Here is a 26,511-nt window from a genome sequence, read left to right as displayed (position 1 = left end):
CCTTTCACACTTGGTCTTATAAAGGCAGCAGTGTGGCTTGTGATGCTGACACCAAACCAAAAGGGAGCTGTGTAGGTCATATTCCATGGAGGTCATCTCCTATGGAGGTAGTCTCCCATGGAAGTCATCTTTTATGTAAGTCATCTCCCATGGAGGTAATTGTCCATGGAGGTCATCTTCTATGGAGGTCATCTGTGGTAGTTTGATTCAGGTGTCCCCCATTAAAGTTACGTGTTCTAAATGCTAGGTTCCCAGCTGATGGAGAATTGGGAATAATACTTCCTGGAGGCTGTGTTTTGTTGGGGGTGGCTCTGCTGGTTGTTGTAGCTAGCTTCCTCTTGCCAGTGTTTGGCACACTCTCCTGTTGTGGTTGTCTACCTGATATTGGTCAGGAGGTAATGTCCATCCTCTGCTCATGTCATTGTTTTCCCCCGCCATCATGCCTTCAAGTCTGTAAGCCAAAATAAAACTTTTCCCACAGGCTACTCTTAGTTGGGTGTTTCCTGCCAGCAATGTGAACCTCACTGCTACAGTAAAGTTGGTACTGAGAGTGGGGTTGTTGCTTCTAGAAACCTGAATATGTGGCTTTTGGCCTTTTAGAGAAGATTTTTGAGGAAGGAATATAGATGAATTTGAAATCTTGGCCTAAGAGATGCCTTGCAGTGCTGTAAGTACAGTTTGATTCTGGACGGAGTTGAAAGACCTGAATACAGTAACAACTAAGGACTGTGAGCTTTGGCTTATGAGGGCAAGAAAGAGCTTTGCTTGGACTGGGCTTGAAACAATTTGTGTGAGAGGCTTGCTGTTATGCCCATGTCCTGAGAACCTGTGCAGGGTTGCATTGCATCAAGATGGACTGGAGTGAGCAGAGGGAATATGGCACACAAATGAAATCTTTGGGCTGAAACTGATTCCTGTTCAGCTGCAATTGTATGAGATGTTATAACCATTAAGATTGGGTTAGCTGACCTGCACTGGGACAACCGGAAGAATATAGACTTTCTGAAGGGGCCTGAACGCTGAAGGTGTGTCTTGTTCTTCAAAGTCTGCTTTATTCCCCCATGGATTAATAAATTGGCACCCCACCTGGTATTTTAGAGTATGAGAAATGCAGGAAGGATAGGTTCATTGAATTTGAAGCATGGTCTTGTGTTTTGGAAATGGCCATGGGCACTGTGAAACAGGTTTGCCTGCATGGAGACCTGATGGAACTGTGAGGATGGTCCTTGGGTTGCATTGGAAACCCATTGGAGATTTTGGGACCATGAGATGGCTGCTGAGGAGAGCTGCTGGCCCCAGATGAAGTTTCCAGGACTGTAAGTAGTCTCGCTAGAGGGGCATAATTGGAACTCCAGGGATTTGTTGGTTAGAATTATCGGACTTGGAGACTTGTTATTGACTAGAGTTGTTGGACTTGGAATGTTTGCCCTGGTTGTTTTAAATTCTTGTATGGGTTAAATATTTCTTTCCTATACCCAATGCCATATTTTCTAGAGTAAATGTTTGTTCTGTGCCACTTTTATTTTTGGTATTATGGCTCAGTTAAAAGATCTTGGACTATGGGAATGTCTGCACATCATTAGGACTGATAAAAACTATGGGGACTCTTAAGGTTGGCCTGAATGCATTGCATTTTACATCATGGATGGTTAAAAGTTTATGGGGGCCAGGGGTGGAATCTGATGGTTTGTTTCAGGCATCCCCCATAACTTAGGTGCTCTGCATGCTGTTCCCAGCTAAGAAAGATTTGGGAATTGATGCCTTCTGGAGGCAGTGTATTTTGGGGGGACAGGCTTATGGCTATTATAGCCAGTTTCCCCTTGCTAGTGTTTTGCATACTCTCCTGTTGCTGTTGTCCACCTGATGTTGGCCAGGAGGAGATGTCCACCCTCTGTTCATGTCATCATTTCCCCTGCCATCATGAAGTTTCCTCTTGAGTCTGTATGCTAAAATAAATCCCTGCTCCCACAAGCTACTCTTGGTTGGGTGTTTTCTACTAGCAATGTGAACCTGACTGCAACATCATTTTTCATGGAAGTCATCTTCCACAAAGGTCATCTTCCATGGAGACTATAGCTGAGGGTTCCTGCTTAGGGAGGGAAAATATTTTTTTTCTATCCAAACCTTAATCTACCTCCCAATATGTGTGTCAAGAACTGAGTCAGATGTTTTGGTTTGCTCGTCTGATTTCACTTTAGTCCTTTCCTTTCCCCTTTAATTACATTAAGCTTTCATCAATGATATGAATTTGGGGTAGGGAGATATAGTTGCTGGGTGGCTGAGAAGGAGAAATTAATAAAGGAAAAAGAGATGACATTAGAAAGATTTTTTGGACTCTTCCAACTTGGATCTGACTACTGTTATAGGCCGATTTAGAATCAATCAGAAAGATTTGTATTTTTAATTCAAGTGATATAACAATCAGAGGCTTAATACAACCCACTTCAGTATCATTTTTTAAAAATATTTTAAGTTATTTATTAGAGACAGAGAGAGAGAGAGAGTAAGTAAGAGAGAGAGTGAGAGAGAATGGGTGTGCCAGGGCCTCTAGCTACTGCAAACAAACTCTAGACGAATGCACCACCATGTGCATCTGGCTTACATGGGACCTGGCGAATCAAATCCTTAGGCTTTGCAGGCAAGTGCCTGAACCACTAAGCCATCTCTCCAGCCCCTCCAGTATCACTTTTATAAAAGTAATACCACAGTCAAATATCAAAAACACTGGCAAGACTGTTTTTATTTATTTATTTATTTATTTTTGTTTGTTTGTTTTTCAAGGTAAGGTCTTGATGTAGCCTAGGCTGACCTGGAATTTAGTCAGTAGTCTCAGGGTGGCCTTGTACTCATGGCAATCCTCCTACCTCTGCCTGTCAAGTGCTGGGATTAAAGGCTGGTCAGGCTATTTTTAACAAATAATTTCTCGAACTCAGACTCATGAGAATCCTAACAGGCACTCAGTATTATAAGGTCCATTTTGTAAATGAGGAAACTAAGACTTAGAGAAGGGCCTAATGTATAATGTATAGCTTGGATGAGCTATACTTATTCCCTTTTTAAATGGCTGAGAAAAATATGAATTTTTTTCTTGTTAGTTTGAATGAAATATTGTAAGAAAAACATATATCAGAATTCATTAAAGGTATAGAGAGAGTGTCAGAATTCATCACTTCTGCAGTTGTAGAATTATGAGTATCATGAGTGTTTTCTTTTACAAATGGGCTTGTTGAAGCTTCAGATATCTAAGATTAATTAATTTATAAATGCATATATTGTGAGATGGATTGTGTTTGTAGTTGTTGACTCATGAGTGCCTGAACTATGCAGCTAGATGTGATGCTTCTTCATAGCTTCATGCTTACCCTTCTCCTTTAATGAGTTTCCCTCTGTGGCCAGTGTCTCCTGGGACTCCATCTGACCAATGGCTGGGATGCAGGCTATAAACTAGATAAATAGGAGTGTTGCTGTTATTCCCAAAAGCCATCCCATTCTGTCTAGTAAAACTTTTGTTAACTGAAATCTAAATGACAAGTAACCTAAGTGAACAGGAGTTGTTACCTGCCTAAAGAAGGCAGATCATAAGAAAAGGGGTTAAGGCCAAAGGGCTCATAGGAGTGTTCTGGGGCTGATATGTAATTGTTTTGTTCTTATAAGATTCATAGTGAATTCTCATTAAGGAAATGCAGCATTCAGCATTAGGAAGATAGACCATTAGAGCTTGGAGGCTCTCCTGTTATTCAGTGGAAGACACTGAGGCCCCAGGTAGGTGGTCTGTGTAAAGTTCTCTTGGAAAGTGGTACCACTGTCTTTTTGCTATTTCACCTAGTTTCAGCCATCAAAGTCATTCACTGTGCTGCTTGCTAAGGTAAGGAAGTAAATGAATGCATTCTAGAACATTTCATCCAAGACTGATACAAGTACCTCTTGCTTTAGTCCTTGCCTTTTAGTCATGAGGGAGGTAGGACTTAGAACTTAACACTTTAGATATTTAAAGAGGGCCAGTATATATATGCAAAGGAAAACACCAGGAGAATACCCATATGTTAGTATGGAATTAAGCTATAAATCACATGGTACCCATTTTAAATAATCACAGACATTTCCCACATGGAACTTCCCTGGGATATCAAGTAGTTGTGAATATATAAAATTTTTATGCCCAAGTAAGTTTGTGGAATACACTCTAAGAATTTACAACTGATGTTAGATTATAAAACACTCTAGGACAAAACCAGGTGTGGTGGCACACACCTTTAATACCAGAACTTGGGAGGCTGTGGTAGGAGGATCACTGTGAGTTCAAAGCTGCCTGAGACTACATAGTGAATTCCAGGTCAGCCTGAGCTAAAGTGAGACCCTATCTCTAACCCTCCCCATCTCCCTGGGTGGGGGGAATGACTCTAGGAATCCCTGTACAAGAGAAACATATTCAACTTAGTTTTACCAGTTTCCAAGATTATTTGAAATAGTACTTATGCTGGAGTAGTGTTCTGGGAATCCAGAATGCTGGTTAGGGATCCTGGATGGGAAAGCTGAGTGGTGGCTCCACCTGGTTGAGGAGGGCTTTGTGGAAGATGTATTATTTGAGCCTGGCTGTTATAAAAGGGCAAGGTGGGGCTTGAGAGATGGCTTCGTGGTTAAGGTGCTTGCCTGTGAAGCCTAAGGAGTCATGTTCAACTCTCCAGGTTCCACTTAAGTAAGATGCAATGATGTAAGTGTGCAAGCACGCTTCTCAAGTTTCATTGTAGTGGCTGGAGGCCCTGACGTGCCAATTCTCTATCTCTCTCATTCTCTTAGTCTTGCATTAAAAAAAAGGAAGACTGTAATTTCTATGAAATTACTGGGCTATGTTAAGCTTAAGTTATGAAAGTACTGTATGTTATTGTGAGTAGTACAAGGCCATGAATTCTATGAACATATAAAAATGTTTTATATTGTTAGAGAATAAAATTAAAATTGTTTAGGAAGTTTCAACTGCCAGCATAATCTCAGATTTATTCCCCCCCCTTTTTTGGTAACAACTTTATAGCAGATTCTCATGTGCATTTAATTTTAGTTACTTTCTTTCTTTTTTTTGCCTAGTGAGTGCTGGGTCTTGAACCCAGGGGCTTGAACATGCTAAATACACATTTGCTGGTGAGCTATGCCCCATCCCCTGGTGACATGCTTTTGATTAACTCAGGGATAAATCATGCTTATAATAAACTTACTTTTACATTCCAGACTTGTTATGTCATTCAGTATTTAAAAATCACCATACTAATTTAATATCTGTCTGTTCTTATTTAGTAGATATTTAGAACATTAGAGCATGGATTTCTCAAAAAACTGTCTTAAGGAGAATTTTATATGTCTTGCCCCATTCTTAGTATATATGAGTTTTCAACTATATATACACACACACACACACACATATACACACATACATATATATATACACACATATATATATATACACACACACACATATATATGTATATGTGTGTGTGTGTATGTATGTATATATATATTATTTATTTATATATATATTTGCAGTCAGGTTTGCATTGCTGGTAGAAATAACCCAACCAAGAGCAGCTTGTGGGAAAAAGAGGTTTCTTTTGGCTTACAGGCTCGAGGTGGAAGCTCCATGATGGCAGGGAAAATGATGGCATGAGCAGAGGGTGGACATTACCCCCTGTCCCACATAAGGTAGACAACAGGAACAGTAGAGTGTGCCAAACGCTGGCATGGACAAACTGCTATAACATCCATAAGCCCGCCCCAACAATATACTCCCTTCAGGAGATGTTAATTCCAAAATCTCTATCAGCTGGGAACCTAGCATTCAGAATACCTAAGTTTGTGGGGGACACCTGAATTTTATATACATACATATATATATATATATATATAATACATTATCTATATTACACTCACACATAAGTATAATCAAATTGGGGGGTGGCACAGTACTAAATTTTAGGCCTTACACATTCCTGGGCAAATGCTATACCACTGAGCTATATCCCTAGCCCAAGTGAAAAAGCATTTAAATGGCTCTTAAAGAAAAATTTAATTGTTACGTTATTGTCTCATGGACTGAGACCATTAGCATTCCAATCAATATACTGTACCAGCAAATCAATTCCAAAAGATCCAAAGCTACAGTCAGGTTTCTAATGGGTCATTACCCACTCCTCTGGTTGTGGTTGTCTCCCATTCTGTTGTAGTTAACCTTTGCATTGCTGGGACAAAACACCCGACTAAAAGTAGCTGAAAGGAGGAAGAGTTTATTTTGGCTTTCATTCTTCAGGGAAAGCTTCATCATGGCAGAGAAAGGATGGGAGAGCAGAGGTTGGCCATCACAGTCTTGACACAGCAGGCGGCAGAAAGCAGCAAGAGTGAGCTATGCTCTGGCAAGAAGGCAGCTGGGCTTTTAACACCCCAAAGGCTGCCCCTAGCAACATACCTCAACTAGCAAGACTCCATCTTCTAAACTGCCACCAGCTGGGCACCAAACATTGAGAACACATGAGTTTATTAGGGACATCTGATTTCAAACACCACAGAACCAACTATAAAATAGTTTTGCCTTGTTTTACAAATTCAAAAGACTCTCTCTGTTAAGTTTAGTGTATCAGTCCTTGCTTGTAAACCAGTGCCTTTCAGAGAGCTTTTGAACACTGTGTGTTCTGGTACTGCTCTGCAGCTGTGGTAGATACATTCTTCTCAGCATCTGTATTTGAATATACTTTGACAAAAGTTCTCATGAGTTCTTGGCGGCCATAAAGCAGGTCATGGCAATTCAAACAAAGTCTCTTCTAGTGTCTCAAATGCACACCTGACAGAAATCATCTTGGCAGATTTGGCTGATAAATAGATTAAAAAGGAGATGTATGGCATACTAGTTCAGCAGGATGCCTTGACTAGTGGCAGTAACAGAAGGTTGGGGGTGACCTGCCCCTGGGAAATAAAAGGGCTGGCTGTTTCTGTTGTTAATCACTTCAGGAGCTGCTGTTTTAAGCCCTGAAACCTAATTAATATGGACGTGGCACACTTGGTTGAGTGGCTGGAGGTTAATGCATTTTCTTGTAGTGAGGGAAAGTGTTCAGGACACTCGGATTTTTGGTTGTGATGAGCATAACATTCCAGGAGGAGATATGTGTGGGAGGGGCCAGTGGATAGGGGAAATTAACTTATTTAAAAGCTCAATCCCAAACCTGGTGAGAAATCTCAAGATGTAATGAGATGTCTTCATGGGTTCTTTTAGTTGATAGTTTCAGTTAAGGAAAATTACTGTCACCAAGGTTTTCAGCTCAGAAATCCCATGACATTATTCCCTTTGAGGGCTTATAAAACATGCAACTGCATGTTTTCCCTTCAGATGTTATTTTAATTTATGGTTGGCACCTTTCCTTAGGTTCACAGGATTTTCCAATACTACCAAAGTAAACTGGGAGGTTGAAAAATGTAATACTAACTTTTTAAGCTAAGATCCAAATATAAGTAACTAACTTATGAAAGGATATTTATGTGAAACATGAACTGCACAGCACCTTTGTTAAATGTGTGGCAAATTATGGGAATAAACCCCAAAGGGCCATTCTTGATGTTCCCACTTATTTGGCTAATGCCTATTGTTTCTTATCAAAAAAGGACACAGCTTTTCAGAACTTTCCAGAATAGCTTCAGGAAAATTTGAGACTCAAAAGTGTTACATATTGAGCTGGGCATGGTGGTAGATGCCTTTAATTCCAGCACACTCAGGAGGCAGAGGTAGAAGAATTGATGAGAGTTTGAGGCCACCCTGAGACTACATAATGAATTCTAGGTCAGCCTGGGCTAGACTGAAACCTTCCCTCAAAAAACCAAAACAATAATGACAACAACAAAAAAACCCCACAAAAAATAACAACAAGAACAAAACAAAACAAAAAAAGTGTTAGATATTTCTAGGTGGTTGGAAAGCTTGCTTTTGATCAGAAAACAAGCTATTTTATCTGCTGTTGGAGTCAGGTTTACATTGCCGGTAGAAATCACCCAACCAAGAGCAGCTTGTGGGAAAAAGAGGTTTATTCTGGCTAACAGGCTTGAGGGTTAGCTCTACGATGAAATGAGGGCATGAGCAGAGGGTGGACACCACCCCCTGTCCTGCATAAGGTGGACAACAGGAACAGGAGAGTGTGTCAAACACTGGCATGGGGAAACTGGCTATAATACCCATAAGACCACCCCCAACAATACACTTCCTTCAGGAGGCATTAATTCCCGAATCTCCATCAGCTGGGAACCTGACATTCAGAACACCTAAGTTTATGGGGGACACCTGAATCAAACCACCACATCTGCCCTCTCCCCTTTCTGCATGAACTTTTCTCAGGCAAGTATTTTGGGCACATCAGGATTTGAAAATACCTTTGCTAACCCATATTCCACCAATGAACAGAATTTAGCACAGCACTGTCAGAGTTCGGGTGCACAGACAGTTCTCAGAATTGCTCAGTTTTCATCTTGCTTAATGACTTCAGTTTTGAAACCAGTAAGTAAACAAAGTGCTCACGCTATGCTGTTTTGTTGTTCAACATTTAAATACTTACATGATTACCATTGAAATAAAATAGTTGTTACTTCATATGTTGTGTCTTTCCTCATTTTATTTCCCATTCTCTCTTCCCCATCCGATGTGGAAGGAATATCTGCTCTGTCAATGGCCAAACTAACATTGTTCTGCCACAGTTACCTCTGGGGCAAAAGATTAATTATACTGCCATAGGATTTGCTCTGGACAGAGTTTAATATGAATCTATTGACTCAAACCTTGATTACCACCTAAAATGGATTGCTTTGAAGACTAAGCCAATTGTGTTAAAGAAACTCTCTCCAGTAGAGAAATTTTGTTTTCCTCTTTAAGATCCTGGGAAAAAGATTATAGTTAAAAATTCTTTTGGAGATATGCTCAATGAAAGGTGACAAGTGCAGGCTGGAGGGATGGCTTAAGCAGTTAAGGCATTTGTCTGCAAAGTCAAAGGACCCAGATTCGATTCCCCAGGACCCACGTTAGCCAGAAGCACAAGGGGGAGCACACATCTGGAATTCATTTGCAATGGCTAGAAGCCCTGGTGTGCCCATTCATTCCCTCTCTTTCCCTCTTTCTCTGTCAAATAAATAATAATAATAAAAAATATATATATATGGAAAGTTGACAAGTGCTATGATAGTAAACAGCCAGTTTATATACTTTGCCAAAGGAATAAACTTGGGTATGACTTTCATTTTAGGTTCAGTTAATATATCTTGATGCTGTTTTGTGTTTTCTTTTTTTTTTTAAGTTTTTTTAATTTATAATTTTTAGTAGGTGAACACACTGTAGTTAGGTCTTAATTCCTTCTCATTACCCCTGCTCACCCTTGTTGTTTTGTGATTCTTAACACTAGCTAAACTCCAAGTTGTTTTGAAAGCTGGTTAGTTCTGTGGCTCCCTTGTAACCACATTTGGGTTTTCCCAGGTTTTCTTAGTTTTCTGGAAATACTTTGCCCCAAGAAAGGAAAGATGACTTCATAACTGAATTTTCAGGCTAAGTAACAGCAGGGCTGAATATAAAGCAGAAGAAAACGCATGGCATATGTGCATTCCTACCCCATGCAGCATTCTTTCTTCCCTAGATCCCTGTCACAAAAGAATTTGGTTAAATACAAAGACCCTCAGGTAGAAAAGGGTTGTTAAGAGCCACCCACAGTCTGTGGCTGAGCTGGAGACAGCCCTAACATGTGCCAACACTGCTGGAAAGGCCATTAGGAAATCCCTGTTGTTCAGGCTAAGACATAGTTTCTTGGACCACAAGTAGCTTAAAAATAATAAAAGAAAATAAATAATAGAGGTGGGGGAGGGGACTGTATGTGGAGATCTGTCCCATTAAAATTAGCAAGCATGCTTGGTGATGTGTGCTTCTCATAATGAAAAGGTCAGCAGCCAAGGCTGTCTTCTTTACACCATGAATAATTGCCATGTTCTAGAAGGACGAGCTTATGAAAATGTGTCAGTCCTATGGTGTAGGACTCATCTCACTTTTAGTAACTGACACATCTAACATTGGAATTAGAGGCTTTGTAGCACAATATCCCATGTGAAATAAAAAATGAAGGGTAATTTCAAGGTTCCCAGCCCACATCCTGGTCCTATGATTGCAATTTGCATTTTTATAGCAGTCTGTAATCAAGAAATGCTCAATAATTTTACGAATATTCTTAATATCATAGGCTTATAGGCCACAGCAAGTTTATACTAGCAGCTGGGCCATCTGTTCAGAGTTCTGGAGGTTTCTAATTTTACATTTGCTGATGTTAAAAAGCCTTAGGACATGAGTGGTGGGGGCTGCATTTTAAGTCTGTGTAATTTTGTTATGACACAAGGAAGGAGAGCAGATTTTGGCTGTAAATCATGTTAATGGTAAAGTAGTAGAGACTAGGCTATGATTCATAGTTTATTCACTGAATCTCTGAAGCATTTCATCAGATAAACTAGGAATACTGCTTTCATTAGAAAATCAAGTGGGGTTCAGATCATTTGTGTGAGGGGGCAGGTGTGTATGTGCCCCAGCAAACATGTAGAGGTCAGAGGACAACCTCAGGTGTCAGTCCTCTCCTTCCGCCTTGTTTGAGGCAGGTTGTCTTGTCCATCATTGCATTTGCCAGGCTATCTGGCCTGAGAGATTCCAGAGAATTCTCTCCTCTGCTTCCCATCTCACCAGGAGTCCACTGAGATTATAGGTGTCAGTTGCAGTTTCACGTGGGTTCTGGAGACCCAAACTCAGATAATAATGGTGGCATAGCAATAACCACTGAGAAATCTCCTCAGCACTTGTGTGTGTGTGTGTGTGTGTGTGTGTGTGTGTGTGTGTGTATGTGTGTGTGTGTGTGTGTATTTTTGAGATATGCTCTGTGTAGCCAACATTGGTCTCAAACTCATGAATGTCCTGTATTAGCCTTTTACATCATTTTATTACATTTTTTCATAGCATTTGGTTACTTTAAGAATACCATAAACCCTTGAGACTAGGATGCTGACTCAGTGGTAAACTGGACTCGATCCTCCTCAGTGTCCATATAAAGCCTAACGCAAAGTGGCACATGTATTTGTAATCCTTACATACCTATGACAATGGGAGGAGGATCCAGAGATTTTGGAAGTTTGCAAGAAACAGTGGCAGGAGAGACTTTGCCTTCAAAAGAAGGTGAAAAGAAGGCTGGAGAGAGAGCTCATCAGTTAAGGTACCTGCTTGCAAAACCTAAAGACCTGGGTTCAATTCCCCAGTACCCATATATAGCCAGGTGCACAAAGTGGCACATGCATCTGGAGTTTGTTGCAGCAGCTGGGGTCCCTGGTGTGCCCGTTCTGTCTGTCTGTCTCACTTTTCTCTACCTTTCTTTGCTTGCAAATAAATAAATAAAAATATTTTTTGAGGGCTGGAGAGATGGCTTAGCGGTTAAGCGCTTGCCTGTGAAGCCTAAGGACCCCGGTTCGAGGCTCGGTTCCCCAGGTCCCACGTTAGCCAGATGCACAAGGGGGCGCACGCGTCTGGAGTTCGTTTGCAGAGGCTGGAAGCCCTGGCGCGCCCATTCTCTCTCTCTCCCTCTATCTGTCTTTCTCTCTGTGTCTGTCGCTCTCAAATAAATAAATAATTAAAAAAATATTTTTTGAAAGAAAATTTTAAAAAGGTGAAAGGAGAGGTTGTTCTCTAATCTCCACGTGTGTTGTGGCATGTTTGTATACTTACATACATTATATACTCACATCATATACACACATCCTACATGTGTACCCCCCACAAACACATACAAATTCAACCATTTTTAAAAATGGTATAAGCTTGTTTAATTATAATCAATTTGAGGGGTTTATTTTTATATTTATTTGCTGTACACTTATATAACTGAGTACTCTGTATAATGTTTCAAGGTACACAGTGGACATCCAGGGAAATTGCACATACTCACCCACTGGTGACCCTGACAGTCACTAGCCACCATGATGACGTCTAATGAAATCCTGAAAGTTGCTTTTGTGTTCTTGTGGCAGGGTGACCTGCTAATTCTCAGCTGTTATACTGTGGCAGTAACACCTGCTTCCTGTTTTCCAGATAATGATGGAGATTTTTTTTTTCAATTTGAATTAGTAGCAGGTAAATTTTGTATATGTGAGATGCTATTGTCCTTCTACATTTTTTTTTTCTAATGCAGTTTGAAATACGTTTGTCTTCAGAAGTTACCAGGTTTCTCATAGATCTCTATAGTGATTAATCATTTCCACCCATGAGCCTTCTGGGGTTGACACTTGAGTAAAGTGATATGTGACTTTGTGGTATCTGCGGTGCCCTAGTGGGTGGCATCTATGCTATTTCCTATACTACCAGGCAAATGTTTTAGTCTCCCCTAACATAATTTTCTGCCCTGTATCCTTCATTGATACCACGTTTTAAGGTTCCCTCTGAACAGCCCTTGTGGGAATTAAGCACCTGTGGAGAACGATCCTTCTTCCTGTCATGTACTTGTGTTGTAAAACCATCATACAAAACAGCAGCTGGATATATAGAGTCTTGATATCACCATTTACACAGCTTAATAAATTCCACTATATATATATATATATATATATATATATATATATATATATATATATATATATATATATATATATATATATAACTTTTTACTCTTCTGTGTATGTTTTATTTCAATAAAAGTCATGTTAAAAACAGAAAACAGATCCTGGGGCATATAGACCTCGTAGTTCCTTTCCCTAGGTCCTCCGCGCTGCCCTATGTGGTCCCGCCTATTCTCTGCTCCCCTGAATCTTACACGTCTTGGCCTATTTGAAGACCCGGAAGTTGGTAAATCCTAAGACCGGCTGCAGAGAGACGGTGGCTCGGTTGGGACAGTCGCCAGGGATGGCGGAGCGTGAGGTTGGAGCGGGTGCCCGGGCTCCTCTCCTGGGCGCTGAGCAGGGTCCTGTGGTTCTCAAGCCTCTCTGAGCAGGGAGCTGCTCGGCAGCCCCGGATCATGGAAGAGAAAGCGCTAGAGGTTTATGATTTGATCCGAACTATCCGGGACCCAGAAAAGCCAAATACGTTAGAAGAACTAGAAGTGGTAAGGGAGAGTTGTGTGGAGGTTCAGGAGATAAATGAAGACAACTATTTGGTCATCATCAGGTTCACACCAACAGTACCTCATTGCTCTTTGGCAACTCTTATTGGGCTATGCTTAAGAGTGAAACTTCAACGATGTTTGCCATTTAAACACAAGTTGGAAATTTACATTTCTGAAGGAACCCACTCAACAGAAGATGACATCAACAAGCAGATCAATGACAAGGAGCGAGTGGCGGCCGCCTTGGAGAACCCCATCCTGCGCGAGGTCGTGGAGCAGTGTGTTCTTGAGCCTGACTGATAGGCATGTCAAGAGCCATTGAACCGCAGTCGGTTGATACATTTAAGTTCTCTGTAAAATGTAAAAACCTCACGTTTAACTTCATGTTTCATGCACAGGCGAATTGTACCTCCGATGCAATTTTTTTTAAAGAATTGTTTCCAAGTGGGTTTTAGTTCTAAGGTAGTGCCTAATTTGTTTAACCAATAACATTCTCGGGATTTGTAACACTTACGTGATCATACAGAATAATATCTTCTAGCTATTACGTGTCAGACAAGTTATGATTTTTCTGATGCCAATTCTGACAACTACTTTTCATGTCAGGTTATCTACTGTGCCCACATGTGTTCAATTTAAGTTGTTCCTCTAAAATAAATCCAGCAGATGATTCTTATAATGACTAACTAACTGTATGTTGTCATTAAATTTAAGCTCTGTGTAAATGTGAACCCCTAAAAGATACTGCCAAAGCTTTATTTTTGATGATTATTGGGTGGAATCAAGTCTAAACAATAAAAATCTTTTAAGATAAAGAAAAAAAAAAAAAAAAAGAAACAAAAAAACCCCAGAAAAATCAGAGTCTTCTTAGCCATTGCTTTAATTCACCCTGCTTTTTTTTTAGTAGGGCGTGGTGGCTCAAACCTTTATTATTTTTTATATTACTTTATTTTTTCACTATTAATTCTTAAATATTAATTTATTTGAGAGGGGGCAATGGGCATATCAGGGCATCTAGCCATTAAAAACAAACTCCAGATATATGCACCATCTTGTGCATCTGGCTTTATGTGGGTATGGGGAATTGAACCTGGGTCCTTAGGTTTTGCAGGCAAGCACTTCAACTGCTAAGCAATCTCTCCAACTCTCTCTATTTATTTTTAAAAATTTATTTATTTATTTATTTGAGAGGAGAGAGAGAGAGACAGACAGACAGAAAGAAAATGAGAACGAATGGGCACACCAGTGCCCCTTGCCACTGCAAACGAACTCTAGGTGCATGCACTACTTTGTGCATCTGATACTACGTTATGGAACCAAGGTCAGCAGGCTTTTCAAGTAAGGGCCTTTAATCACTGAGCAATCTCCAGCCCTAGTTTTACTGTTAATTTTTACCTAACTGGGATACAAAGAATGCCATATTAGTGGAGGGAAAGGACCAATTCAGGAATAGCAAAGAGAATCTGGAAATCTACATATTTGAAGATCTATGTCTACCTAGTCTATGATGAATAAATGGCTGTGTAAAAATTAGTCTATGAATTCTATGGAGAATATAGGATTGTTCTTAGTATGGAAAGGGTGGGGCATAGACCAAGAAATAGTTTAAGAAGTCTTGATTCCATGTAGGGCAGGGGAGATAGCTCAGTAAATAAAGTCCTTGTTTTGCAAGCATGAAGACCTGAGTTTAATTCTCAGGAACCATGTGAAAATGCTAGGCATGGTGGTGTACTCCTGTGATCCCAACACTTGGGAGGAGAATTCTTTGGACCTGCTGACCAGATAGTCTAGCCTAATTGGCAAGATCCAGGCCAATGAGAGATCATGTTTTCCCACACACATGAACACACACACACACAAAAAAAAAAAAAAGTAAAAAGAAAAGGAACCTCAGATTCCTAATTGATAATTAAAACTATAATCAGTGCAAGCTAATGACTATCAGGCTTCAGATCTCTGTATAACCAAGGTTCAAGTTTTCTTCCTGCAACTTGGACACTAGTATGGCACTTCAACTCTTTGAGAAATTCTTCTCTGTATTAAGAATGTTGAATTAGGTGGTTCACATGTTTTCTTCCAGCCCTACAGTTTTCTGATTCTATGACATACTACCTGTCCCCCCTCAAAAAACTATACAGTCAAATGAGACCTTATTTAATGTTTATTAGTCCAAATGAGGCAGGGAAGACCTTTAATTATGCACAGACATACTACCTCCATGGAGGCCCCTGTGACTACTATATCAAAAATGGTTGGCCAGGAGTTTAAGGATAAGAGTCTGCAAGGAATAATAAACTGCTGATTGAAATTTCCAATGATATTGAAAGTTCTTGGTCTTTCTACTTTTTTTGTTTATTTTTATTTATTTATTTGAGAGCTACAGACAGACAAAGAGAGAAAGAGGTAGAGATAGAGAGAAAGAGAGAGAGAGAGAGAGAAAGATACAGAGAGAGAAAGAGAGAATGGGCCCGCCAGGGCCTCTAGCCACTGCAAACAAACTCCAGATGCATGTGCCACCTTGTGCATATGGCTTACATGGGTCCTGGGGAATTGAGCCTTGAACCGGGGTGTTTAGGCTTCACAGGCAAGTGCTTAACCACTAAACCATCTCTCCAGCCTGGTCTTTCTACTTTTATGCTTTTGTTTCTCACTCTTCTATTTTCACTACTATAATATCAAATTTTTATTTTTAATTCATTTCTGAAATATTTCCATTTTGGGGGCCTAACTATATTTTAGTATGCATTATGTTTATACATGAACTTAACACTTAAGTTGTATTTTCTTCCATGTATTTATTTATCTTCTCTTTGTCAGGTGTCTATTAGGTTCTGGGATTACAGCCATGGAAAGACCAACTTGGCCATTGCCCATATGGTCCATTAGAAACATAATACTATATGTGTTGTTTTAATTTGGAGATGACTTCAAAACACCAGTTTTATAGCTAAATCAACTTTTCTCATTGTAATTCTTTCATTCCTCTCATCATTGATTAGTTAAGAGTGAATACGAATAAACCAAACCAAACAAAAATGAGTCCCTTTACTTCTGTGTACCACACATTTGAGCATCTAGTATGCCCTTGAGCATTCAACTTTTACCATATAGCCTTGTTTATATTTGTAGTTTCAACCAGCAAAGCTAGTCTGTTTGTGTCATTGCACATTAGGAAAGAGCCCAAAGCCTATGTGAAGGAAAAAGACCCTGAAGATTATAGGGCTCATGGGAAACCCTAGAATATTCATTCAATTGTGTTGCAAAATCCCGACACAAAACACAGTCTACCAAGTTCCTGACAACAAGCTGTTTAAAAGACATAATTGTAGAGTTTCACATGTCAGCTTCTAATTTATTTTTGTTTTTATGGCTTTAATTACATTGGACTGAAATTGTTTGTTTCAATGACAGACCAGGTTTGTGGTTGCCTAGCTTTCTTTTCACTTGCTGGCATGAGCTTTCAGGGCAGAATAGGGAGAGCTGTGTTAAAAAAATGTAGCTAGAGGAGTAAGAAAATGCCTTTTCTGCTTCATTACCTCCAGCCTTCAGTCATTCCTCTTAAATTCTTCTGGACCCCTCAGGCCTTCTGTGTTTGTCTGTGACCTCCGTGGGTGAAGCTTCAGAAAAACAATGATAGATTTCTTGTGTCAGTTGGAAACCAATTGAATTTGGTAAAATTTTAACTTCTATCTTGAAGCCATTTGCTTTCTTTCCTCTTTTTAAAAATTTATTAAATTTTTTTCAAAATTTTTATTAGTTATGGACATAGTTAGTATGGAAACAACACATGCTAGTACCATCCTTTCCCTCATCCCTGCCCCTTTTCCAAAGGGGCCCTCCTCACCGGGGATACAGGTCATCCCCATGGGGATGTGGTCATGCATTGTGGGGCCAGCAGTCCATTATGGGGGAGATAAATTTTTCTCATCATGTAACATTGAGTTTTAAATAACTTGATTGAGCAGAGAAATCAGGAAAGGTGAGTCTTGCAGTTTAAGGTTTTTACTGAAATAAAGATTTCTTAATGAAAAATCACACATATGCAATCAGAATGTAATCACTTCATTCCCTTCATTTTCTCTTTCTTGATATCTATCCTTTTCCTCCTTTTTAGTCTTCTTTATGGCCCATTTAACCACAGTTTTGTTAAGTACTTTTAGATGTTTGCAATAAAAATATACACAATTAAATGGGTATAATCTAAATGCTAACATATGGTTCAAAAAGAAGGACTTACATTATGCTCAGCAGATTTATAGGCAAGAGAGAAAAATCCCTGCTCATGATGGAAAGTCATTATGTTTTTTTTCTGTAGTTTCTGTATTCCTATTTTTGTTTTTGTTTTTGTTTTTCGAGGTAGGGTCTCACTCTAGCCCAGGCTGACCTGGAATTCACTGTCGTCTCAGGGTGGCCTTGAACTCACAGCGATCCTCCTACCTCTGCCTCCCAAGTGCTGGGATTAAAGGCATGTGCCACCACGCCTGGCTGTATTCCTATTTTTTTATTATAAGCTTTAAAAAAATGTATTTGCAAGCAGTGAGAGACAGAAAAATGAGAGAGAGAGACAGAGAGAGAGGAGAGAGAAAGAGAGAGTTTGTGTGTGTATGAGCATGTCAGGGCCTCCAGCCTCTACAAATGAGCTCTAACACATGCACTACTTCGTGCATCTGGCTTTACATGGTACTAGGGAATCAAACCCGGGATGCTATGCTTTGCGAGCAAGTGCCTTAACTGCTAGGCTGCCTCTCCAGCTTCCCGTTTTCTTAATATGGAGAAAAAAATGCCTTTCTCATCAAGAAATCAAAAACCACCAAGTCCTCACTTATTCCCTTGCAAGCTGCACTTTTTTTTAATCCTTCTCCCATTGAATTCCTGGCTTTCCATTGTTCTTCCATCACTTCTCCTCTCAGCTGCACTTCTTTTTTTGAAATTTTTTTTAAAAAAATTGTGTAATCAGTGAATACTGTGAAGTTGGTACCATTGTTAGCCTCCTCCCTGTCCTCCCCTCTCCACAGGGATCCTCCTTGTTGGGGTATATGGGTCGTCAGCTGCACTTTTTGAAGGCAGACTGCTGTAACATGCTTTGCTGCAATGTGCATTTAACATGCTTAAAAGGAAGTGTGGAATCAAGTTATCATGATGAGGATTTTTTCCTTCTTTGATGCTTGTATCCATTCAGATTGGTAGCAAATGTCTTCCTGTAGGTCTTTGTGGAATTTAAAAATATTCTTGGGAAAATATTTGAAGATATTTTAAATACTTTTTATGAATCAGCCTTATTGAGGACTGAAGAAAGGATAAAGGATCAAAAATACAAGTTAAAGATTCTCTAATTTGCATGGTTAAACTCAAGGGAACAGTTTAATGGCTTTCTTTTTATTCACTATAAAGCATCTTGTTTACCATAGATACCAAACACCTACAAATAAATGAAAAATTCACACTTCCACCCTTAATATGGATATGGATTTTTTTTTTTTTACAACTTTAGCTCCTATACAAGTCTATCTTCTTTTGTCATAATGGTACTTTCTAATAATGTAAATAAGTACCTATGATGAATGCTTGTCTTAGCCTTGCCTAGCATCTGATTTCCCTTCTCTTGTTTGGGAAATTTCCCACTTAGTAAATCTAACAGGACTCAGAGCTGGCCTCTCACTATGGAGTCTGACCCACTACTGAGTTTCCTAGTCACCTTTGACACAGGCATTTGCTAGACATACACAGTATCTGCTCTGAACTAAAGGATGAAGTAGTAAGAATGGAGAATTCACTCATTGTTAGCAATGGTGATGGAAACACCCATTTACTGAGGCAGTGAGGACTAGTTCTAGCAGTGGCATTCTTTCTTGGAGGCACAATGTCAGCACAAGTAACAGCCTTAAATTCTTCAGCATAATTTTGACTGTGGTCAGCTAGACTCCCATTTGTTCCTATGTTTCTCCCAATGCCTTTCTTTAGCCTTATTAATAATTAAGTGAAAATATACAACATTATTTCAATTTTATTTTTGCTTAAAGTAGCCAGTCTCAGTTGCAAATAAGAACCTTGATTAGTATGAAACTTGATACTAGGAATGCCTGCAGGAAATAGCACTGTGAGATATGGGGTAACTGGGATTGGTGCCTGGTTTAATTGGAGCTGACAATAGTGAAAAATCCTGCTGCAGAAGGGATGGGGGCTCTGGTGTACAGTAACATTTAGTGGCAAATCAACAACTTAATCATCTATGAACTTCTAGAATTAAGGAAGGAAGAATATACTGAAGGAAAGACTTAGGTAATACATGGGGGCTCCCATGAAACAATTGTGAAGGGATGAGGCCTTGAAGAACTGAGATGATGTGGTGACTGCTTCTCACTGTGTCAGATGGCTGGCTTAAATAAAGAGAATGGGAGCTCAAATACCTAAATTTCTAATATGTGTATGGATTGAAAAGTAAAGTCTTTCTATGATTGAGTTTTAAAAATATCTATGTTAATTCATGGTTGCGAAGGCAGGCAGGTTGACAAATTATTGTCAGTTAAATTTACAATCATATCCCTTAGGGTTAAAGTTTGGGCTGTTTGAGAGAGTGGGAGCTGTAAACTTGAGTAGAAGATATGGTAGCATTTGATAAACCCTCAGAGTTCATTAGCCACCCTTGCCAGCTAAAGAAGACCCGTGATCCACTTTACTGAGACTGTTCATGCCTTGGTGGAAATCTCTAGTTCCTGGTTGCACTTGTGTCATTAAGGAAAATCAATTCTCTTTATTTTTTAAAATATTTATTTATTAATTAGAGAGAGAGAGAGAGAGAGAGAAAGAGAGAGAGAGAGAGAAAGGCAGAGTGAAAGAATGGGTGCACCAAGGCTTTCAGCTGCTGCAAGTGAACTCCATAAGCATGCACTCTCTTGTGTGCATGTGTGACATTGAACGCTTGCATCACTGTGCATCTGGCTTATGTGGGACCTGGAGATTTGAACATGAGTTCTTAGGCTTTGCAGGGAAGTGCCTTAACTGCCAAGTCATCTCTCCAGCCCTTTAAAAATCATTTATTTATTTATTTTTTTAGAGAGAGAGCTCTTTATTCTTTTTTTATGGACTTATGACTACACTTAGATCCCAGCATATCTTAATATACTGACATCAAAGTCAGAGCTGGGAGGATATCATTTATGGTGGTAAAATGTTGCAAAACGTTGGCAGTTAATATTGACAAGATATCTGAGGAACATTATGAAAATCAATTTTCAAGGTTCTAGTTCAAGTAAAGATACAATTTTAGATAGGTTGAATTCATCGCTGTGCAAGCACTTAATGAGAGGTTCTGGGTTTGATATGCTGCATAAATAGCTGGCATTGATTCTAATGGCTTCTTTAACCATTGACTAAATCTTGAACCCTTGCTTAGTGAAATGTTAAGAGTTCCTTTATACACTACAGGAACAATGGTAAGATTATTGGGGTATATCATGGGTATAGAGACCCATATTTCAACTGTATTTCTTGAGAAGGTCTTGATAGAGACTCTCAAGTAGTGATCAGGGGGTGCTAGCATTTATGGAATAAAAAGAGCTATTCCACAGTAGCCAGTGGTGCTGATGGAAGATACTATAGTTGAAACAGGATTCCTGTTGTGACTGAGTATATTAGGATATTAAGGCTTTGGAACTGAAGTAGCAGCACCTTACCATCAGAAGGCCTGGTAGGTCATAAGGCTACTGTAATAGAAAGCATGATGGATATTTTAGAAGGATCCTTAGAAATGGCTCTTGAGGCTTCTGTGACGGAAATAGACAGGTAGTCAGCTATGCCATTTGATTTTTACAACCAAAGAACCCTGGGTTGGATTTGGGCAATTACAACAAGAAGTGGTACCCCTTGTCCAATTCCCAGAGAGAGATCAGTTCCTAAGCTTAACATCCCTTGTATGGATATAAGGTTGAGGACTTCATAAATAGGGAATTAGGAAATAGATTCCCATGTATTTACTAAAATAACAGGAAAAGAAAAATTTGAGACCTTATAGAGATCACAAGACACTTTTTCTTCTCCAGATGCAGGCTGTTTGCTGCACTGTAGCAACTCAAACATGTTCTGATCTTTGCTGTGTGTTCCCTTATCTGGAAAATGCTTTCTTTTCCTACAGGCAAATGAGCAGATACTCTAAACAGTTTGCTTCTACTCAACAGACACAGTATAACAATGTCACTCTTTGTCTCAGAGTTATTTTCTTTACAGTTCTGTGTCACCATTATGGCTATATCTTAATCCTTGTTAATCTAATATATTGTGACATTGTGAACGTAGAACTCTGTGTGTAATATATAGCAGGTGCCCAGATGTCTTGGGTTATGATACATATGTTCTAGTGGGAAGGAGACAGCCTCCCAGTATGAATGTGACAGGGAAGCTCCATTCTCTGTCCCTCACTGCATATAAGCAGTAGTGCTTGTGCAGCATTGTAGGTACTTTCCTTCGTTGTGAGATATGGCCATGAGGAAGTCATGTGCTAGTGAACTGCTGACCATAAATAAGGGGAAAAGTTATTGTTTTTGACCAAAAATGGGATTTCTGGATAAAGTAGAAGGTTGCACTGGGAAACAAAGCTGAGTTCTGGTATTTGGTATATGCTCCATCTAGGAGTTGTCTTCAGAGACCAGGGAGATAACCGGTGCATGAAACAGATGAGGTAAAGACAAGGAAGAGGAGGATTTCTTTGGCTGACTAGAGAATTTGCACATTCTCCTCAAAGGCATTTAAATTTAAAAAATTAAAACAATGTACTGTCCAAAAGTAATTAGTTTGTTAGGTTATTATGACAAGGAAGTAAAAGAAGTAATTCATGTATTATTTTAATGAAGACTCTAAAAATACAAATATAATTCATCAAGTATGAGATAAAATTTTATTCAAGGATAAAAATGATGAATTAGTTATGATAATATCCTATATATGTGTAACACAAACCAATTCTAGGAAAAGTACTTCAATTACTAAAATATTCAGTTCATATCATATCAAAACACTTTTCTAGACTCTGGGAGTAGAGCAGTGAAATGAATGAATGTGCCCCCTTTAAGCTTATTGCTAGAGGGAGGAAGTGGGCAACAGATGCATAAGGGAATCATATACAATAGTCCTCTCATGTAGAGAGCTGCTTTCAAAGATCCCCAGTGTAATCCTCAGTGTGCAGTTATTGCTAGCACCAAACCCTACATATACTGTTTTCTCTATGATGCATACTTATGAAAAAGTTTAGCCTACAAATTAGGCACAGTGAGAGTTAACGACAGTAACCAATAATATGACAATCACTGTAATGGAAGTTTTGTGAACGTCACTTCAGCCTTCCTCAGAAGATCTCATTGTGTCATATTTACCCTTCTTTGTGTGCAGGTATGAGGTGATACAGTGACCCTCTGATGAAGTGAAGGAGGTAGGCATTATGACACAGTGCTAAGTTACAGTTGACTTACTTGGATAGCTGACCATTTCCACAGGACTGGTTATAACCAAAATGACTGTTTAACGTGGTTATCATATACAACATGAATACCCCAGGCAAAAGGGTGACTCACCTACTTGGTGGGGCAAAGCTATAAATTTCCTCAGGCTGCTATGAATAGTACATAACTTAAAACTTAGGAATTGCTTATTTCTGGAATTTTCCACTTAATATTTTTGGGTGGTGGTTGATCCTGAGTAACGGAAATTATAAAAAGTAAACTATGGATAAGGGGTCCACCAAAGTATCTCAAAGGAATGTGTGCTATATGCAGAGGGAAGCGAAGCTGAGAAAGGGCGCAGGCAGAGCACAAGTGGAAGCTCTGGTGCCTTCTCCCTAGGGCAGTCAGGGAAGGGCTTGGTGAGCAACATTTGAACAAATACTTGACAAAGTGAGTGAGCAGCATGTCCTGACACCTAGGTGGAAAGCACTTCAGGAAGATGGGCAGCAAGGGCGGAGGCACCAAGGCAGGAGCATGACTGCTAGGTTCGTGAGGCAGGGGAGCAAGGAGATTTGGAGACAAGGCTTGAAAGGGGATGAGAGATCGGACTTCTGAGGACTTTGACTTTGTCTCTGAGAAAGCTGGGACCATCACAGGATTCTAAGCAGGAGAGACCCCAGTTGTTCTATTTACATTTTAGTAGGATTGCTCTGGGTTGAGTGTGTTTAGTGGAGCAGCTCAGGTGGAAGCAGGAAGCCATTTCAGAGACCTGGCTGGCCACGATGGATCACAGTGGTAGTGTGGAGAAAGTGTGATGAGTTGGAGCTTTATCCAACTTTTGGGAGTAGAGACAAAAAGACTCCTGCATGGCTTGCATAGGTGCTGTGAGAGAAAGGACTATATCACGGATCTCTAAAGGCTTTCACTTGAGCAAATGGAAGGCTGAAGTAGTTGTTAACTGAGATGGGGAAGAATATGTGAGGATCACGGTTAAGGTGAAAGCAGGAATTTGTTCTTGGACATGTGAATCTCAGTTTTATATTTTACATCTAATAATAACATGTTAAATAGATAATTGGAGATGCATATGAAATAGAGAAGATATGCTAGCAAGAGATACATAAGCAGGAGTTATCCCTGTATAGATGTTTGATAACACCTTGAGAGTGAGGATAAAGAAAAAGAAGAGGAGATCTGAGAACTGAGCCCTGGGGCTTTCCTCAGGGTGAAGGTCTTGGGATGCACCAGCAAAGAAGGAGGAGCAACCAGGGAAGAAGGTGGGAGGGAAGTAAGGGGTAGCAGTGACTTGCAAGCCAGGCAGAGTGACAAGCTGTGTCATGACTGCCAAGAGAGGTTAGGAGATGGAAGTGTGGAGGGCCAGAGCAGCCTCAGTGATGTGGTGGGTTAAGTAAGAGGCAGGTGAAAGGATTTTGGTGACAGTAGAAGATAATTATTTTAAGAAGTTTATATAGATAATGAGAAATTTGGTGTGGTAGTACAAGCTTGTAATCTTGCCACTCAGGAGGACAAGGCAGGAGGATTGCTATGAGTTTGAGGCTAGCCTGGGCTACAGTAGCAAGACCTTGTCTCAAAACCCATCCATCTCCCAAATAAAGAAAAAAAATGGCAGGAAGTAAGAAAGATGAAGAGAGAGAGAGAGACAGTGACAGAGACAGACAGAGAAAGGGACAGGCAGAGGCACAAAAGAGCTTTTTCTTAAGATTGGAAATAAGAGACCTTTTTGTATGTTGACTGGAACAATTCAATAAAGAAGGGGAAAGTGGTGATGCAAGACAGGGGTGAAAATTGCCAAACCAATGTCACTGGGTAGACAAGAAGGGATGGCTTCTGTTGTACACGTGGAGAGATGGAATATTCACAGGAACATGAGGGATGTTGTGGAGAACTGAGGAAGTTGGGGGCTATATGCATGTGTCATTTGTCTGCATTTGTAGTTTGAGAGTCAGGAGGGTGTCAGATCAGACCTGTGAGAAATGTCAATGGTATGCTTTGCTGTTAGTTTTTTCACCCATTGTGTAGTATATAGCAATAAAATCTAGTGTTCTAGCTTACATGAAGACAGTGTGACCCAACATCTAATACTTGAACATCTAGAAGGTAAATATTGACTGTGTGTTGAACTAAACTGGACCGTAAGTATATAGTGGTTTCAGTTTTGAAGCAGAGCATTAAAAATCCTAATGTATTTTCAAATTTATTTGTTAAATTTTTTATTGAACCTAGGGTCTCAGGCTAGGCAACCACTCTACCACTGAGTTACATCTCTGATTTTCATCTCTAGTGACTTTATAGTTCTATAGTGCTAATTTTAATTGAGTAAGTTTATTGTAATATAGCAGTCACACTATGAGTTAATAGACTATAATTTTAAGTACAAAATTAATCTCAACATGTTAGTTATGAGAAATTATACTGGCTTAATTAATTAGTGGATTTAGTTTAATAATTTTTTTTTGAGTTAGGGTCTCACTATAGCCCAGTCTGACGTGGAATGCACTATGTAGTCTCAGGCTGTCCTCAAACTCACAGCAATCCTCTTACCTCTGCCTCCCAAATGTTAATAATATCTTGTAATTCAAAAAACCTACATTAATGAAGTTGGTCAATTGTCTTGGTATTTTAGTCCATATTTTTATTTATTTGCAAAGAGACAGAATGAGAATGAATACGGGCATGCCAATGCATTTTGCCACTGTAAACAAACTCCAGATACATGTGCCACATTGTGCATCTGGTTTTACATGGGTACTGGAGAACTGAATGTGAGCCAGCAGGCTTTGCAAGAAAGTGCCTTTAACCATTGAGCCATATCCATAATCCTGTCTTCACATTTAAAATGTTAGCCAATGTGGGGAAATTTTGGACATTAAAAATGGTAATTTCTGTGGAGAATTTACATCAGCAAGTGGAAGCACATATCTTAATTAATTTAGGTCTCTGCATTTCCATTGCACATTGATTTCAGCTATCAACACAATAATTTTAATATGTAATTTGGTGAGTAATTTTGCTTTTGCTCCAAATACTTGAAGTTAAAACATTAATTTAATTAAAAAGAAGCAAAGCTATTCATTATTTTGTCTGATTTCTAAAAATAGTTATTTCCCTTCTTATATAATCAGAAGGTACAAAGATTTAACGAGCTCTTTCCCTGTTTATTTGTTTCAGCCAGGATAGGTTAGTATATTTAACTGGGTCATCTTCCCATCAACCCCAATATTAAAAATGTGTTGCCCTTGTCAGTCTTCTAAACAAGCACTACTTTACCTTGAAGAACCTGGCACTGGATGTAGCTGAGGCTGATGCTGACCTCTGTGCATTATTTTAACTCAAAAAAGGGAGCCTTAATGTGACATGACTAGAAAATGTTCACATGAAGGTAGAGGCCCTGTTTTGCTTATTTGAAGTATATCTTTATTAACAAAGAGTTTTTGAGAAGGCCTTTCTGCAGTAAATGATAATGAAAAGAGATAGTTTTCTTCTGTGTTTGTGAGGCTTTCTTTATAAGAAGACCTCCTTAATTAAGCCTAATCATAATAAAAAACTGAATACTATTCAGTTATGTTTTCATGGCATTTTAAGTTAAACTGCTGCATCTAACTTGCAGTGAATATCATGGTAATATCACAGCTGATAATTCTGGCTTTTATTGTACTTGATATTTTTGTGATTTCTTTTTCCTTGGTGAGTCAGCATGAAGCTTGAGGAACATACTGCTTAGCACATTATTGATGCAAGAAGACATGGAATATATCAGAAATACCTCTGCCTTCAACCATATTGTTCATCTGTTGGCCCTGCTGGAATCTGATTCCTCGTGTTGAGGAATGCTTCAGGAATTAAGGCATTGTTGTATGGTCTGCCCAAATCCTAGGAAAAGGCACATTACCTGCCAAAGCTGTGAAGGTTTCAAAGCAGGGTCCAGAGGGAACAGA

At 39.5% G+C, this 26,511-nt stretch overlaps 2 protein-coding genes across 3 annotated transcripts in view; both read left to right on the top strand.

Moving 5' to 3' along the window:
• The window catches only part of LOC105944175 (cytosolic iron-sulfur assembly component 2A), an 83,242-nt gene extending 69,818 nt beyond the window's left edge, over positions 1-13,424 (top strand). The window contains exons 2-3 of the mRNA XM_012949248.2: positions 12,058-12,160; positions 12,892-13,424. Coding sequence (XP_012804702.2) covers positions 12,058-12,160; positions 12,892-13,424 — 636 coding nt within the window. The remainder of the gene's footprint in view (positions 1-12,057; positions 12,161-12,891) is intronic.
• Positions 1-26,511, top strand: part of Fsip1 (fibrous sheath interacting protein 1) — a 213,365-nt gene that overhangs the window by 143,118 nt on the left and 43,736 nt on the right. The window lies entirely within an intron of this gene.

Source organism: Jaculus jaculus, chromosome 8 (genome assembly GCF_020740685.1).
Source record: "Jaculus jaculus isolate mJacJac1 chromosome 8, mJacJac1.mat.Y.cur, whole genome shotgun sequence".
NCBI classification, from domain to species: Eukaryota; Metazoa; Chordata; class Mammalia; order Rodentia; family Dipodidae; genus Jaculus; species Jaculus jaculus.
This window is presented reverse-complemented; position numbering and strand designations above follow the sequence as displayed.